Source organism: Osmerus mordax, chromosome 14 (genome assembly GCF_038355195.1).
Source record: "Osmerus mordax isolate fOsmMor3 chromosome 14, fOsmMor3.pri, whole genome shotgun sequence".
In the NCBI taxonomy this organism is placed as follows: Eukaryota; Metazoa; Chordata; class Actinopteri; order Osmeriformes; family Osmeridae; genus Osmerus; species Osmerus mordax.
This window is the reverse complement of record NC_090063.1, coordinates 16,817,125-16,835,584: the sequence shown is the minus strand read 5'-3', so window position 1 is coordinate 16,835,584 and position 18,460 is coordinate 16,817,125. Positions and strand designations below refer to the sequence as shown.

The 18,460-nt window shown below is 48.1% G+C and overlaps 1 protein-coding gene across 1 annotated transcript; it reads right to left on the bottom strand.

Annotated features, from left to right (window-relative positions):
* Positions 1–256: 256 nt before the first annotated feature.
* On the bottom strand, positions 257–18,092 carry papss1 (3'-phosphoadenosine 5'-phosphosulfate synthase 1). Its single transcript, XM_067250101.1, has 12 exons — positions 17,905–18,092; positions 17,123–17,237; positions 16,788–17,023; positions 15,979–16,117; positions 14,757–14,875; positions 14,255–14,368; positions 13,916–14,027; positions 11,719–11,924; positions 8,686–8,821; positions 8,221–8,489; positions 6,292–6,521; positions 257–1,807 (listed from the first exon to the last, which is right to left on the bottom strand). The coding sequence occupies exons 1-12, from the start codon at positions 17,962–17,964 to the stop codon at positions 1,669–1,671; spliced, it is 1,875 nt and encodes a 624-aa protein (XP_067106202.1). The 5' UTR covers positions 17,965–18,092; the 3' UTR covers positions 257–1,668.
* Positions 18,093–18,460: the final 368 nt, after the last annotated feature.

Sequence of the window (18,460 nt, the reverse complement as noted above, 5' to 3'; positions counted from 1 at the left end):
TACTGATTGTAAACGACAGGATATTTAAACTGCATGATGAGCTCACAGACGTGGGTTCAAGTTGCTGAAACCTCATTGTGAACTTCTGAATTAGCTTTGGAAAGTATTATAGAATCCTGTGCTTCTGTTGCTTTGAGTGAATATTTGAGAGGACCAACTAGCTCACTTCTGTAGTGAAAATGAACATTTTTGAAAATGTCAATTGTTGGTGAAAGCAAATGGACTTAAACATATGATCCATTTGATAACAATGGTTTATTGAAGATTGATTGTGTTAAATATCTAATATTCTTGTTTAACACCATACGGACAACACAGAACAATAATTGCCCTGCAATAATGAAATGGGACAAATGGAAAAAAGTAACTTAATACAATGGAATTATAACAGAAAACCAAAACATAAATCAATGTGAACACGGACACACAACAGAAAATGGAAGAAAAAAAACAAGAACAATACCCAGTTAGAACTAGTCACACATCGTTAAGAACTAGTCACACATCGTTAAAAGCTACATGCTAATATGTGAGAAGGACTACATCAACGGGTGGTGATGAAGCCAATGCTAAAAACGGGTGACTCAGTTGTGTTACTAAGTTATGGACGTATTTTCAAGAAAAGGTCAGAGACTGCCCTCATAAAAAGAGAAGGTTTCTTGGTGTCTGCTTCCACTATACCATTCATACGGTCCTGTATCGCTAATCAGGATTCCAAGCAGGAGCGTGATCTTAGGTTCAAGCACGAGGGTGTTGGTGAGTTTGTGCGACGCCTCTTACAAGAACGAAAAAGACCAAGGCACTCAACTTCAACATTACTGACACAAACCGCAATGCTGGCAAAATGTTAGATGCCATTTACTCATACACAGCAGTGGTTGTCAAGCCTCAGGAAAGGCATGAACATTTCTCTGCAATGTTGTTTTTTTTCTTTTTGTAAATGGCTTAAAGGAAAAGCTAAGACCGCCTTCCTTTGTCAGTACTGATCAACAGTATAATTAATACATTTGCCTCGAATCAAGAAAAAAACGCCATTTATCTTTTTTCCTTTAAACACGGTAACTTTACTCCTGCAGGCAGCAACAGTTCAACGATCATTACAAAAATAATTGACTGAATAGTTGGATCATGACTTCAACATCATCTCGTCATCAAGGACAAGGTCCCGGTTTCTCACACTAAATAACCTCTCTGTTGACCTCTGCTCTCCTGTTCTCTCCCTACTCATTTTTAAATCGTGACACAAAACCACAAATTTTGATAATATGACTCTTACGATGAGTTGAATAAAACACGGTAAAAAAGACAGCAGTTAGGGTTTGTCGCAAGTCGTAAAACCAGTAACAGTAGCGCTAGGAGACAGACAAGTACGCATTCTAGGGTGGTGTCGTCGGGAATCAAAACAGGTGTTTGCGTTGTCTTGTCCCCATTTCCATCTTTTGTAACCGTTGACGACAGGACAACAATCCCAAATGTCCCCAAGACCTAAATCTGGGCAAGTGGGGGAGCCCAGAGTAACCACCTTTTTGGGGGGGTTTGAAACATAAATAATAAAAAACAACAACAACACATAATTCCACTAAAATTGTCAACGTCCCCGCCCTTCCTCCCCATAAAATTGTAAGCTGGGGTCCCCCGAACTCCCACGTGACGGCTGCTAGTCGGGACCTAGACCTTCTCCAGGGACCGGTAGTACTCCTTGAGGACAGTCCAGGCCTTGGGCGCCATGAAGCCCTCTGGAGGGTTCTGGCCCTCACGAGCCATCCTCCTCATACGCGTGCCTGAGATGAAGTCGTAGTCTTGATGGCTGAGGAAGAAGAAAGGAAAAACGTTTGTTGTTCTGTCAACGTGAAGTTCAGGTTCGGCGGTATTATTTGGACAGAGGGAGAGAAGAGGGATTCAGATGGCTGAGCGGTTAGTGAGTCAGGCTATTAATCAGAAGGTTGCCGGTTCGATTCCCCGCTGTGCAAAATGAAGTTGTGTCCTTGGGCAAGGCACTTCACCCTACTTGCCTCGGGGAGAATGTCCCTGCATTTACTGTAAGTCGCTATGGATAAGAGAGTCTGCTAAATGACTAAATGTAAATGTAAGAGGGTGACAGGAGACAGACAAGCACACAGACTGATGAACTTCAGTCTCTCGGGAAAATGCAAGAATGCACACATAAGATAAGTACATAACTTGCAGGTGTCGCAGACTTCAGTTCCTCTGTAATTCTATAGCCTCAGCAGTCTCACACAAACACAGTTTGTTCGGGGTGGAGAAAATCAGCCCCCAGCGACAGAAAAAACATATTAAGAATGAGACTGTTTCTTTGAGGGAAATCCAGTTCATATGCCTTTAAAAGAGACCATTGACACACAAAAAGGAAAGGGAGAAATGTTGCTTTTTTGCTTTAAGAACACAAATAATTGAATCTCCCACATGCAGGTTTTAAGGTTTTTTTGTGAAGCACAAACATACGAGGAGTAAACAAAGATATCGCTTCAAGGCAGGAGAGGAGAGGAAAAGAGGAGAGGGTAGTGAAATTTAAACTAATCTAGACCTTCACCATCAAATTCAAACCGTCTGTTATACTTTTTAGTTTAAACAAACGGTTCAAAAATAAACGCTGGTGCAAATGGTCGGGTAAACATAGCTAATTAGTCTCGAACCGAAATGCGAAAATTCAGGCAAAAAACGATGAGCAGTATAAATACAACCTTTCATGAGTCCTGTGCACTATTTACATATAATGAAACAAATTACTTGTTGGTGATAAAAAAAGCATTCTTGCCAACAAAGTTTACAAAACTAAACTGCCATACATTCCAAAGCACATTCCAGTTTCAGCCCTACTCTTCACGCCGATCTTCACCTCACAGTAATCGCATTTGTCAAACGTGGTTAGTTTTTTTCTGTGGGCTGCTTGTTATGTGGTCTGTGTGCATTTGTACTGGTGCCACAAGTTTCCCCTCATCTCCACAGAGTAAAGATCATCATCGGTTCCTGGTAGCGGGCTCCTTGTGTGACCTGCGATTTAACGTAAATTTCCCTTTTTTACATTCCCAAACACCAGTCAAATAGATAATCGTAAGGGTTGAATCGACCGCATTTCAGAAAAAAGGGATAATCCACGTTTTACATTTGGGCATGGCTAACTGTTATAAATGCTAGGACTACAATACACCTTGAAGGCCAGAGACTTAACAACACCCTCCCCCTCCCTTTTTCCTTCTCCTCAGAGTGAGATGGCTGAGTGGTTAGGGAGTCGGGCTATTAATCAGAAGGTTGTTGGTTCGATTACCGGCCGTGCAAAAATGACATTGTGTCCTTCAGCAAGGCACTTCACCCTACTTGCCTCGGGGGAGGCAGACGCTCATTTAGCAGACGCTCTGGATAAGAGCGTCTGCTAAATGACTAAATGTCTCCAGGTGTTCAAATGTTTTACCGTGTTCACACTGACCCGCCAAGAACAGCACAACAGTTTAGCGTCTAACAAGCCAGGACGCACCTTAACCGGCTCCCGTTCTATGCCTCCTCCTCCCTGTGCAAGGTGTAATGTGATATCCCTCCTCGCTAACCTCCGCGGAAAGGCCCTGGCATGGCCGGTGTTCAACTCAGCAAGTCTCCACCTCTCCCCCACAACCTGTCCATAAATTACTGTCAGGTTTTTGGATAATCAGGGAAGTTTCAAACGTCTCATTTTACAGTTGGCCGGTGTCCCTTTGCCCGCTAACACCTACAGCCTGTCAGAGTCTCACAGGGAAGATGGGGTGCCCCCCTTCTGCCTTCCTCTCCTACTCTCTTCCCCTCCTCTCTTCTGCTCCTCCTGCCTCGCCCCCCTTCTGCCTTCCTCTCCTCCTCTCTTCTGCTCCTCCTGCCTCGCCCCCCTTCTGCCTTCCTCTCCTACTCTCTCCCCCTCCTCTCTTCTGCTCCTCCTGCCTCGCCCCCCTTCTGCCTTCCTCACCTCCTCCTCTTTCCCCTCCTTGTGAGTGAAATTCTTGAACAGCTTTCAAAGTGAACCTGTCCACTGTGGTTTCGGCACAGACAAAGAAACTTTGAGTTTGATGCTGAAACAGGGTGTAAAGGGAGTGTGGGGCGCGAGGCGAGAAGCACCATGGAGAAACATTTAATAAACGATAAAATGAGAAACAGCTTGCGTTGATTTGCACCATCGGACTTGGGAGGGAGGGCACCGAGGGGGATTGCAGGCAATTAGGCCACGCATCTATATTCCTCTTAGCGTTTGGTAGAGCCTGACCAGCCTGAGAGAGAGAGAGAGAGAGAGAGAGAGAGAGAGAGAGAGAGGAGCAGGCCAAGAGCAGACGGAATGTCATAAATATCCAAAGGCGCCAACGGAGGCCTTTGATATTCCGATTTTGAGTTACCCTCCACTCACCCTCTCCATACTACCCTCCACTCACCCTCTCCATACTACCCTCCACTCACCCTCTCCATACTACCCTCCACTCACCCTCTCCATACTTCCCTCCACTCATCCTCTCACTACTACCCTCCACTCACCCTCTCCATACTACCCTCCACTCACCCTCTCACCCTCTCCCTACTACCCTCCACTTACCCTCTCCCTACTACCCTCTACTCACCCTCTCCCTACTACCCTCCACTCACCCTCTCCCTACTACCCTCCACTCACCCTCTCACCCTCTCCCTACTACCCTCCACTCACCCTCTCCCTACTACCCTCCACTCACCCTCTCCCTACTACCCTCCACTCACCCTCTCCCTACTACCCTCCACTCACCCTCTCCCTACTACCCTCCACTCACCCTCTCCCTACGGCCAAGCACAAGGTTGACACCATATGTCACAAAAATATTTTTTGTGTCTGAGACTATTTCTGTCCTTAGCTGGTTGTAAATCGAAAGATAAATATGTACAGCCTTGTTGTTAGTACAGTCTAGTCGGCATGCTAAATCTACCTTTAACCCCTTGCTATTAATCTGGAAAGGATGCAACTTCTTGCCTAATTTCCTAATTAGCATGGCTAGGTGAAACTAAATTACGTGTGTAAATTATTTCCACACAGATCTATTTTCCCGAAGTCTTCCTTGCATCTGTATTATGAGAATGTCCCCGATACACAAACAGCATTCCACTCAACATCAAAAACAAGCGTCATGGAAAAACCTAAAAACAAAAAAAACTACTTTGGTCAATCTCTTTCACGAGTCTGCCTGTAGTCATTTTTTGTCATCATATTCAAAGCCAAACATGGTTGATATGACTGGGGGAAGGCAGGATTGAATGCAAAGACTTGGAGTTAGAATGCATGATTTCAGTTAGTCATCATCTCCAGGCCTTGTACACAGAACTTAATTAATGGCAGTTCCCTGTGATTTCCAAAAGACATCAAAGCTTTGAGAAAGCCGCAAAACTTTGTAAGGGCATACGAAAGCAAAAACAGTTCCTGTTATTCTTGGCCGGGAATCTTCCCTGTAGATAAGAATAAAGGGAAAGAAAAGCACATATGGAGGTTTTGCCGGAAAAGTTGAATGAATGATCGTTGTTGGGTTTGGTTGTCTTGCAGGCGGCACACTGCTGTTTAGAGGATCCTGACGTTCCTGAAGCTGCCTCTGTCCTTGGTCTGATAACTAGTGTAGATTAAAGGCCAGTTCACACTGTTCCACACTAACACCAACAAACACCAGCAGCTCACAGCGGAGGGGTTGTGTTGGTGTGATGCGCCTGTTGGCGTTCTTTGGGGCAGTGTGAAAATGCCAGTTATCTTTCCAAACACTTTCAACCCTCTAGAATGTAGAAAGCTCTCGAATGTTTGGAGTTTGTTGGACATTGTTGGGGCAGTGTGAACTAGCCTTAAGACGTGCAGTGGTCTGCCTGCATGGTCACAGTCGCAACAGATGTTTGGCTAGAATCAGTTATCTATTCCCATTCTTACGGCGTTGTTGGCAATCAAAAGGGTTGCTAGAGTTTGAATATTTCGACAGAACATTGGCCTCAATATTTGAGAACTCCGCCAATACCCTGTGTGCCTCATCATTAAGTCACAGACCAGAAAACATAGATTTTTCCGACAAAAACAGAGAAAGAAGTGAAAAACACAGACCACAGTTATGTAGCAGTGTTTCTCAAATGCGGGGTACATGAAAGTACTACAGGCGGTGGTACGTTAGAGACAATGACAAATGGAAACATTTGTAAATCGTGAATATATGGGTATAAACAGGTACTCGTGCAATATAAATACAGGTACAGGGAGGTTCTTGAGATTCAGAAATCAGAAAAAGGGGGTTACTGAAGTTAGAGAACAGCTGACGAAGCCCTTACTTCTTGGGGTCATAGAAGTCCATGGCTTTCTTCTCCTTGTTGTAGGCCGCCACCTTGAAGGGGACGATCTCCAGGGAGATGAGCCCAGGCGCCATGGTGAGCACCTTGGCCCCGTGGGTGGGCTCGTACAGGTCCTTGCCCGTCTCCGGGTGTGGCATTCCGGCGGGGTCGCGACCCACAATGTAGAAGTTGGCCCCGGCAACCATGCGGGCACGGCAGTGCCATTGCACCTGGGGGGAGGGGGCGGGGGCGGGGTGGATAGAGAGACCATATGATGTTATGATGTTGACTTTGGAAGGGAATGGAAACTGTTAAAAGGTTTGGTTGAGGCGAGCAGAAGGAAAGATATGTTGTGACTTTGGGAAGAAATGGAAACAAGGTTTGGTTCGGGTCTCTTCAAGTTAATGAAGAGTGGCGGTGTGTGAGAGGGGGGTCAAACCTGAGGAGTCAAACAGGGAGCCTGAAAGGTTACGGCACTCTTGCTCAATTCTTCATCTTAAATCTGCCATTTTTAAACTGACACTAGTGATGACAGCTGGGAACCTGATTTTAGACATCCTGCAAGATTGAGTTTGTTCTTTAGCTTCACACTTCGAAAAGCCACGCACATTTTGAAACCAATCTGAATTTTATCATCTCCAGTCAGGTCTCTGCACCTGTAGATCATGGCAGACAATGCCCTCATGGGTCAATCAAACTAAAATGTATAATCTAGATGGTTGGGGAGCTGTGGAGGGGAGTAAGGCCAGACCAGAAGACTGGGCTGGAGGCATGGAGAGCCGGAGAAGCAAGGATATGGCAGGAGACAAGCTGTGGTGAGAGACACGAGAACCAACGTCTGATTACCGCCACTGATTGGCAATCCCGTGCGTGAGCCAGTTTCAGCTAAATAACGCAGTGCACCAGTTTTAACTGCTGACGACTGATATACAAGCCCTGAAATTACATTACAAAAGCGCTTGCCCAACAATAAACATAACATTACCATAACAGCCTACACAGACAACCACAGAAACGTCCAAAAACACAACATGTATAAAGGGAACACAACAGCCCCAAATTTCTTGTCCTTCACATCACTAAAACAACAATAAACCTCTGCTTCAAATGACCAAAGAAAACCACGCCAGACGGGACTTAATTTCCTTGCCTATCACAACTGGTTTTATGTCCATAAGCTGTTTTCCTTCCAAGTCTTAAAACTCTTAAGTCCTTAAATAGGAAAAGCCTTCCCTAAAAGCCCTTGAAATTACCTTTAAAGAACAAAGAGACTGAAAGTACAGTTCAGCTCTGTAGGTAGTCTGGCTTCGGGTGAAGTATTGTTGTCTTAGCTGGTTGCCAGGTTTGAAAAGGGGGGAAGGGGGTTCTGAGATGGACACCCAGAGTCGGGATGTGAGCACCTCACTTCCTGTTTATAATCCCAGACTGACAGGAGTGCATGTGAGCACCTCACTTCCTGTTTATAATCCCAGACTGATAGGAGTGGATGGTTTATCATCTTTGTTTTAGTGTTACGTCTCCCTGTTTCTCCGGATAAACCTAAACTGGATGGTGATTCGAAGATACATTTCAAAACAATCGTCAGCCTGAGGCACTAGCTGGCAGGTGAGACGGAGAACTGGGATTGAGGAAAGTGTGCTTGTTTATGTGCTTGGATTTATTTAACTAAATCGTTTTTTGTGAACGAACATACGTAAATGAACCGTTAAAATAATAGATTCAAGTCATCAGCACACTGTACCAAAGTAACAAGATCGTCCTCTCCACCTAGCCCTGTTAATTAGTTAATCAGTGTTATCCTATTACATAAGATGAATTCAAACATTCTGTCCAGGGTTTACAGATGAAAAACAGAAATCTGGCACATTTTCAGTCACATTCATTAACGTGCACTGCCCTTATAAATAAATAAAGTGAAGCTTCAGTTACCTCGGTGGGCCCGGCGTACATCATGGGCGAGGGGAAGATGGCGACGATGGTGTTGTCCGGTTTCAGCACGCCCTCCTCCAGCACGGCGGCGTGCTGCTTCATTCTCCAGTCCAGTGGGACGTCGTCATCCTTGGTCCAGCCGCCCAGCGGGTGCAGCAGCAGGACGGGTCGACGGTAGCCCCGCTCCAGCAGCCGCTTGTGGGTGTCCTGCATCAGGAGGGCGTGGCCGTTGTGGACCGGGTTACGCAACTGGAAGGCGAAGACGGCGTCTGGAGGGGGGCGGGGGAGGGAATCAGGTTTATTTATTTATTTTATTTTTTTACAAGCAGTGTCACTGAGGGCTTCATGTACACTCAGAGAACTGGACCTCAACCAACCTCAACCCTCCAGGAAGACGAGGAGAAACCAATCAAGAGTGTGTACTTGTCTGCGTTCAACTGGATCTCTGGGAAACGCACCCCTCACCTGCGTTCATCTCCTTAAACTTCTGTTTGAGCTCGGTGGGGGTCAGTCGGTACTGGTCCAGTCCGTCTTTCCAGTAGATCCGGTCTAGAACCTGCAGGTCTCCACCCACCAGCCAGTCCCCGCTCTCCATCACCATCTGAGGGCCGGGAAAAGCAAACTGGACCATCAGAATCAAAAACACACAGTTTGAAACAGTGTTTCAAATTTCCCCAGACACAACTTCTTGAGGGTTTAGGTTGGTTTAGGTGCAGTTCAATGGGAGCATGTGAACCCGTGACAGTGATTGTAAAAAGGGCTATACAAATCAAATCTGATTTGCAGTTTGCACACCCAAGACCCAATGAGATCCACCCCAAACCACCAGAGAATCTACGCCAGACACGACAAAAAGAAATCGACCAGAAGGATACAAACAATAAACTGAACAATAAACCCACTTCTGTTGGGTTTCAAGCATCGGAGCGGGCAGAAATCATGAGAAATCATCAACAGTTGACGATCAAAACAAACAGAAGAAGCAAAGAACCAAACAGGACTCAGAAACTCTTCTGATTCTGCATCCGAACCCTTTGGAGAGCAAACGGGCAGGAGCGAGTGACTGACTGATCCACAGGCCGCTAGAGGACACTTAAAGGATCACATGACTGCGCTGGGGTGAAGTTCCACTTTACAAGCTGATCCCAGAATCCCTCAAGTGCCCTTAACCCAGAATGCTGCATCTTGTTTCAGTCTGTAACTTTGGCCTGCTCCAGTCTGTGTTTACAGCACCCTTGTCGAAAGGGCTTAGCCTGAAGCGACTGGGCTTGTGTTAGCACTCTACAGAGAGCAGGGTACAAGAGTCTCAACTGGGAACTAAAACACAGCACAAGGTCTATTGATGTGTGTGTCCTCTGGCCTCTCTCTCTATGTGTGTGTGTGTGTGTGTGTGTGTGTGTGTGTGTGTGTGTGTGTGTGTGTGTGTGTGTGACTGAGTCTTTGCATGTGCGGGGAGGGAGGGAGAATCGGGCATGGCTTGGGAGTCAGTTGGCTGAGCGGTGAGGGAATTGGGCTAGTAATCCGAAGGTTGCCAGTTCGATTCCCGGTCATGCAAACTGACGTTGTGTCGTTGGGAAAGGCACTTCACCCTACTTGCCTCGGGGGGAATGTCCCTGTACTTACTGTAAGTCGCTCTGGATAAGAGCGTCTGCTAAATGACTAAATGTAAATGTAAAATGTAAAAGGCTTGTGTAATCAATAAAAATGGAGGCTGTCCTAAAAATAAAGAATGACTTTCAAGGTGTGAATGGTGTTTCACACCAGACCCTTGCATGAGCAACAGCTCCGTTCAGACCCATCGACAGAAAATACTTCAGGATACATTTTCATCTTCAGAATAACCGAATGGAAAACGGCAGTATCTCTGCACACACACTTTGGTTTAGTATTCATCTAGCAGTCACATGTGGCGCTTTCTGTTACATATGAGGGGTACCTGGCACACACACACGCGCACGCACGCACACGCGCACACAGCGCAGGTTAGTCCAAGTACGGGATGGAGGGACACAGGGATGTAGAGTTGAGAGTTGAGCGCAGGAGTGCGCTCAAAGATAAACTCTACCCTGAAGCCATACAAACACACACAAACACACAAGCTTTTAACAACGCCTTAATCACAGCAAGCTATCTCCACACTCGGGCAGCGACATGAGGGAGCAGGTCATCGAAGAGTGGCAGGACTAGAGGGCACTAGATCTATCCAGAATACATCTGGATACGACAACGCCGAATCCTCAAAGCCGTCAAGGTGGCAAACGATGCTCCTGTCTCGCTCCCATCACAGACCCAGCTCCAAGACTGGGATTAAAAATGGGAAGCATATGTCTAGGATAAAGCTAAGTTATTTGTTAAATAACCAAAAAGTTCTTTTGGAGACAGGACTCCTCTAAACCAGGCGATTTCTTAAAGGGGCAGGGACACACCGGGCCCCCCTGGGGCACACCGGGCCTCCCTGGGGCACACCGGGCCCCCCTGGGGCACACCGGGCCCCCCTGGGACACACCGGCCCCCCTGGGGCACACCGGGCCCCCCAGGGGCACACCGGGCCCCCCAGGGGCACACCGGGCCCCCCAGGGACACACCGGGCCCCCCTGGGACACACCGGGCCCCCCTGGGGCACACCGGGCCTCCCTGGGGCACACCGGGCCCCCCTGGGGCACACCGGGCCCCCCTGGGACACACCGGGCCCCCCTGGGGCACACCGGGCCCCCCTGGGACACACCGGGCACCGGTGCGTCTGATCACAGTAACCACCTCCTCACCTCTGCCCCTTCATCCTGCGACAAAAGGAAACACGGCAGAACAGAGGAACACGCTCCTGATTGGACGCTTTCAGACGCAGCCTGATGCCAGAAACGCACCCCGGCAGACGCCCAGGATCCCCCGAGGGATCCGGAACGGGTGAGGCTCAAATTCATCTCTGTCCCTCCCAAACCGGGCCTCTTTCAGCATCTCTGTCCCTCCCAAACCGGGCCTCTTTCAGCATCAGGAGGCTTTATGATAAGCCAACGAGGATCGAAGACTGAGCCGATGCCCAGAATTACTGGAGACAGGAGGGTTGGTATCGCAAAAGTGAAAGCCCTGATCCCTAAAAACAATAGGGATGTGAGAGTTGGCCAGACAGACAAATCTAAAATAACCTACTGCCATCCTATCAAGCCTAGAGGGAAAGATAGAATTTCAGAACGATCTAACAACCGTTCTGTCCGGTTATATTTGACGCTAGTTATTTATGGCACAAGGGAAATGATGCTGCTTTTCCAGTGCCGCTTTTCTCCATCTCTCTCACACACACACACACACACACACGACCGGGGCCTATGTAGTCTGTGTGTGTGTGTATTAGTGTGTGCAATTTGTGTGTCTGACAGAAAGATGGAGCAGGCAGCTCCCCACACCTTTCCTCCACCCTGACTCTCACACGACACCCCCCTCTCAGCCCAGTGGTACAGCCCACATCAGACATGTTCTCTCTGACGGACTGCAGCAACCAACCTTGATGTAGGGGTGGTCCTTGCAGGTGGTTCCCCACTGCCGGGCGCAGCGCTCCTCCTTGCGGTGAGCATAGAACTCGGGGTTGCGGAGGATGGCTACGCGGCGGCCCTCGTACACCAGGGCCATGGCCGTAACGCCATCCAGACGCTCTTTATCCGCCCCGGACACCGGCAGGACCACCGGCACCGACAGGTTGATGACGCCCCCTGATGGACGGGAGGGGGAGAAGGTGAGACAACGTTACGTTTTATTCATTCAGTAGACGCTTTTAACCAGAGCGACGAGGGGGGGGGGGGGGGGGGGGGGGTTAGATTCACATTCGGGGCACGATTCAGTCTTCTACCGATTCACAAATGTCAAAAATCGATTCGATTTTTTTTTTTTACTTGGTAAAATCGTGAATCTATTTTTTTTATCCAATCGTGACCCCGAGAATCGATTTGAATCGAAAGTTATCAAAAGATTCCCACCCCTAAAAGCGACGTAGAAATAGTGCTCTGTGGGCATGGCAGGAGATCAAGGATCAGAAGTGCGTAGTTATAAAAGCATGTGTGTGGTCAGAGTATGTGTTTACTCTTTACTCTGGACGCTCTGGATAAGAGCGTCTGCTAAATGACTAAATGTTTACGAGCCCCAGGATTGAACCAAGAGGTAGAAAATCAAGGTGATTACAGGTAGAAAGTTCACAAATCACCTTAAGAACAAGCAAACACTGCTCACCCAATACACACACACATCCAAAACCCAAAGAGTCAGGGATAATGCTTCTAAAAGGGGAGCTGATGAACCGGAATGAAGCTAAATGAGATCGCTGAATGGAACTCAGAACGGGCAGAGACTGAGGTTTTGTAGCGGCGATCGATATGAAGACCACTTCCTCCTCCTGCACTCCCGTTTCCCCCGCCAGGACCAACACAGCGTAACACAATCTGAGGGCTGCTAGCTCGCACGTGTCTGTCTCTCTCCTGTTCTCCATCTCCTCCCCTCTTTCCTTCTCTCTTGTCCCATTTCTACCCCTCTCTCTTGCTCTGTTCATCACTGAACCTTGTTCCACAACAAAGGCATCAGGCCAAAGCCAAACCTGGGTCTTATACGCTGGCTAAAATATTTAATGTGCGCTTGATAAAAAATACAATACAAAATCCATGTCTGATCTAAAATAAACCGACTTCTTCCAGCATCTTCCAGCGTGCCTGTGCTGGCCGCGTTGTGCAGTCCTTCCTTCCAGTGGAGTGATATTGTAAGGTAAGCCCTGCCTATTAGACGGTTAACAGGGAACAGGCCCTGTTGTGAATCCTCTTGTCTAACGCCTCTTAGACTCTTGAGTGTGCGTGAGTGTGTCTGCACGCCCGTTGTGTTGGAGCGTGTGTGTTAAGATGCTGGCACCACAGCACACACCAGGAGGGTCGATGTAACGCGGGCAATAAAAGTTAATTGACTCTTTTCTGGAAATTCAAAGGCTACATAGGAAATTGCTGTAATCATACAGTTAAATCAATCCAAAAAACTGGAAACAACATAACAGAAAAGCTGCCCTCCTCCCCCCCCCTCTCCTCCCCCCCCTTCTCCCCCCCCCCTTCTCCTCCCCCCCCCGCTTCCCCCCAAATCAAAAAAAGGTAATGGTTTGATTTGTTTGTAGAGAATGAATTTACCCTGGCGTTCCATACCCTGAAGTGTAAAGTACAGCCATGACTGGACACGAGACATATGTAACAGTATCCCTCTGTTTCTGAATCCAAATCAGATAAGGCTTTAGTGTACTGTACTATTTTGGCATGGCTAGTTAATGGGAAGATGAAGACCACTTGTACACTGGTGCTTTGTAGGCGCCGTCTTGGTGTTCATGAGAGTTCATCTCCCTCTAGTGGCCAGTTCCAGTACAACTCTCAACCCCTACATCAGCATGTTCTAGATGTTTCCTACCGCCACTCCTGGTTTACATGACTGGGCTGTTACCAAGCTTCTGCTGGGCTTGATAATGACCCATTCATTAGAATCAGGTGTGTTGGAGCAGGGAAACATCTAGAACACGCAGGACAAGGACCGGGATTCTAAATCGATCTCACCATCTCAGTAAAGGAGCAACCTGTTGTTGACAGAGACTTTAACGTCCGCTTCACACCGTAGCATATTTTCAGGGACTCTCCGTAGCGTTTCAATGCCGTGGTGCTGAGGCGCGTCTGAGGTGGGTTCTTACCGTCCAGCAGGCAGTCGAAGTGCAGACACTGCAGGAACTCTCTCTCCCTCATGAAGCCGTTCAGGGGCGTGGCCCAGCCCTCCGCCAGCACCTGCACCCACTGCATGTCTACCTGCAGGGGTCAAAGGTCAAACGAAAGTCGAAATTAAAGTCACACAACAGATAAACCATGGTTTGTCTTTAACGTCATCAATACCAAAACAACGGTTCAACAATTGGTTAACGAACACAAACACAACTTCAGCGGTCAGCCGTTCTACCGTCAGATGCCGGTTCCTCGGCCTGCTCTTTCTGGTCTGTCTAGGGAGCAGAGCGGGGGGTTAAGGTCGCCACGGTTACCTTCCCGATCTGGACAGCAGGGAGCGTCTGTGCGTCTGCCTTGGCCAGGTCCAGCTTGTTCTCCTGCACGTACAGCTCCTTAACCTCGTACGACGCATCCACCGGGACTATGTCCTGCACACACACACACAAACTGTCAGGACCGTAAAGGTTTGCAGACTCTAGTGACTATATACTATTTATATACTATAACACAAAGAGATAAAAGGGTGACAACGATTTCAGGGGATTGAAGTGGAAGCCAGGTCTCTAATTATTAACAGCTTTCAGACGAAACAAAGAATTGAATGTATTAAAGCGAAATGAGTGCGGTTGTGCCTCCCTCTAGTGGTGAACAGAGACAACGACAAGGAACGGCAAGTCTCTTTCACGGGATCCGCCCGTGACGTCGCCCTCCCTCACGCTCCCCGGAGAGCCTCCCAGCTTTATAAACGTCACTTTCACCAGGCACGGCACCGAAGAGCTCTTAAGCAGTTCAAATGGGTTCATCTGGCATCCTCACCCTCTCCTGCAGCAGGTCGATAACCTGCTGGATGCACTCGTTCACGCTGCAGGAGTCGGTCTTCAGGACCAGCTCTGGGCTCTCAGGCTTCTCGTACTCAGAGTCGATCCCTGTGAAGCCTGCGGGCGGAGACATTAAACAGCAATGCTAAGAATAGATAGGCATTCACCGATAGATCACGGATGTGTCTATGTGTATTAAATCAATATCTGGCTGGCTGGACGGCTGGCTGGCTAATGAAGGAAAGTTATTTCAGTGGTTTGTAAAGACAGAGGAAAATAATAATGATTCTGTATTTGTTTAGCAGACACTTTCAACCAAAGTGACACACTTGTGGAAGGAGGGAGGGGCGGATTTGAACTCTGTGAACTCTTACTCTGCAGTCCACTGCCCTAACACTGAGCTACAACAGTTCAACAGATTTAGGCCACACCAAGGTGGTGTGTGTAGACAGGATTAGGTGTGTGTTCTGGGGACAGCAGTAGGGCTCTCACCAGAACAAGCTTGTGACATATGGTGTGCTAACAGATAAAGCAGAGGCCTGGACAAACACAAGGACAAGCTCAAAGATCCAGCGATGCGCTCTGAGCGACTCAGGAGAAATGTCACTCTATGATGTTGCGTGTGTGGTTCCTATAACACGATAGGATTGTTTTCGTAACGACTTGACAGTTGTCATTTCAGAATCAGAATTTTGAATTTGATCAACGTTTGATTAGAGATATTTTGTGACTGCTGCAGGCACGGCTGAGATCAAAGTCACATTGTGAAGCTGATGGGTAACATTTGTAAAGCCAAATTGAATCAAATGTACATTTACATTTAGTCATTTGGCAGACGCTCTTATCCAGAGCGACTTACAGTAAGTACAGGGACATTCTCCCCGAAGCAAAGTAGGGTGAAGTGCCTTGCCCAAGGACACAACGTCATTTGACACGGCCAGGAATCGAACTGGCAACCTTTAGATTACTAGCCCGATTCCCTAACCGCTCAGCCACCTGACTCCCCATGTAGGATTTTCATTCACCAGATCCCTGTCCAAATCCACCATGTAACGAGGAGAAACGATAAAATGTGAAGAAAATAATCTAACTGACTGTTCCCTGAACTCTGCACTTCTGATCCATGACCTTCCGCTGAATTATCTACACTCACACCTTGTCTGTAGCTCTGGATAAAAAAGGTCTTCTGAATGAAGTGTAAACGTTTTCTGGTGCTGTACCTCTGATCTCTCCGGCCCGAGCTCTCTTGTACAGGCCCTTCACGTCTCTCTGCTCGCACACGTCCAGCGGAGCGTCCACAAAGACCTCGAAGAAGGGCAGGCCAGCCGCCTCGTGGATCCTCCTGGCGTTCACACGGTCCTGACAGAGAGAGAGAGGACCTTAGACCAGGGCTAGTGTCCAGACACACAGGGAGAGAGGACCTTAGACCAGGGCTAGTGTCCAGACAGACAGGGAGAGAGGACCTTAGACCAGGGCTAGTGTCCAGACACACAGAGAGAGGACCTTAGACAAGGGCTAGTGTCCAGACACACAGAGAGAGGACCTTAGACCAGGGCTAGTGTCCAGACACACAGGGAGAGAGGACCTTAGACCAGGGCTAGTGTCCAGACACACAGGGAGAGAGGACCTTAGACCAGGGCTAGTGTCCAGACACAGAGAGAGAGAGGACCTTAGACCAGGGCTAGTGTCCAGACACAGAGAGAGAGAGGACCTTAGACCAGGGCTAGTGTCCAGACACACAGAGAGAGGACCTTAGACCAGGGCTAGTGTCCAGACACACAGGGAGAGGACCTTAGACCAGGGCTAGTGTCCAGACACACAGGGAGAGGACCTTAGACCAGGGCTAGTGTCCAGACACACACAGAGGACCTTAGACCAGGGCTAGTGTCCAGACACACAGAGAGAGGACCTTAGACCAGGGCTAGTGTCCAGACACACAGAGAGGAGACAGGAGGACTGATAGCTAGATTAGGGGTTAGTCTAGACATCCACACTCAACACTCTGGGTACAAAACACACACACACTTACCCTGGCATACGGCGAGATGAAGCTAGCAATGCAGACGAGGCCCGCGTCGGCGAACAGCCTAGCCACCTCGGCGATGCGCCGGATGTTTTCCTCGCGGTCCTCTGGACTGAAACCTAAGTTTTTGTTGAGACCCTGTCGGATGTTGTCTCCGTCCAGGCTGTAACAGGGCATACCGTGGCACACCAAGTATTCCTCCAGGGCCATGCTAACTGTGGTCTTACCCGCCCCCGACAGACCTGCGGGACAGTGGGTGCGTTAGCTTGTTGAGCTAGCCAGAAAAACACACGCTTGAGCTGTCCTTAAGTGCTGTAAGCAACTACCGGCGACTGGCTTACCGGTGAGCCACACGGTGCAGCCTCTAAAGCCGCCTCGTGTGCCCACGACCTGGCCGCGCTTGTTCCGGCTGACATGGTGCGCCTGGTAGGTGACGTTGGTCGCTCTCTGCATCCCCTGCGATGACACGAAGAAACGTCGTTTTCCCAAGTAGCAATGAAGAGGCCTGTGTTCAGTATGTTGACTAGACAAAGAAGCTAGACAGCTGACTAGACAGCTGGCCAGTGTTAGATCTAGCCAGCTAAGAAACTAGGTGAAACGTGGGCAAATCACTATGTTGTTTGCAGGCCTGATAGTCCGGTTTGCAGTAGCCTAAAACATTATGAAAATATGGGGATGGGCGCAGTCTAGTAGTTGTGAGTATTCGGTTTGTACAAATTTGTAGCGCGGCAGTTGTTGCGTAAAGCTAATTTCACATCGTGAACATCCTGGACTGATTCATGATGTACCTCCAAAAATGCAATCATCATCCATGAACGGATATGGTTTACAAGCCGGCTAGCCAACGCTAGCAAACTTTAAACACCTTGTTGCAACATTGTTAACCATAGCCAGTCAGCTAAGCTAAGTCTACACTGGCTGCAGAGGAATGCTACTAGTAGCCCGACCTGTAGCTAGCTAGGCTAACTAGCCACAACAATCGGATGTTTTGGTAACAAGTGTGGCTCAGGTGTCGTATTTATAAAAAATGTATTCCCCACAGTGGTATCTAGCTAGCCAAGTAAAAGTTAGCAAGCAAATGAAACTGGATGTGGGGGCTAAGGAATCACCCAGGAATACTCACCCAGTTTTCGGGCGCATTGGTGAGCTTTGGTTTCTTGTTCGAGTTGCCAGACGTCTCCATGGCCCTGATGTCGTAAAAGCTTCGCCCACTCTACAGTATACTGTTTGTACAAACTAGTAAACAAATAACGTAATCGTTACACCTATCTTTTCCAGACAGTTAAATGAATGGACGAAGCCGATAGCGGAACCGTGGAAGCTATGACGACCAGACCGGGGTCTCGAAATTAGTCGGAAGTGATGTGTACGTCTACCGGCGAATATCTGTTCTTGAGAACTGATTCGGGATCAGATATCCGCCTAATGTGAACGCACTCCAATGTATCGTTTGTCGATAAGATCACGAGTCTTATGACGTTATTGTATTGATTCATGCAACAAGATTAAATGAAGGTACATTTTCACCTCCAACCCAACCTCTGGTGACTGCAACATGAACACGACCATATGGGATTTGTGGTAGTTTGTAATCGTGTACTGCCAGCAGATGTATAACCACCCCACATCAAAGGTTCAGTACTTATTCATTGCCAAGACCAAAGGGGTAACATCAACCC

Bases quoted from the DNA above. Each gene is read 5' to 3' on its own strand.
- papss1 (XM_067250101.1), bottom strand. From the start codon at position 17,964: ATGGAGACGTCTGGCAACTCGAACAAGAAACCAAAGCTCACCAATGCG. The intron at 14,028-14,254 runs GTAACCGTGGCG...TGACCCCTGCAG, and splicing joins CTGCTGTCCAGATCGGGAAG to GTAGACATGCAGTGGGTGCA. The intron at 8,490-8,685 runs GTGAGGGGTGCG...GCCCCCCTCCAG, and splicing joins GTTTAAGGAGATGAACGCAG to ACGCCGTCTTCGCCTTCCAG.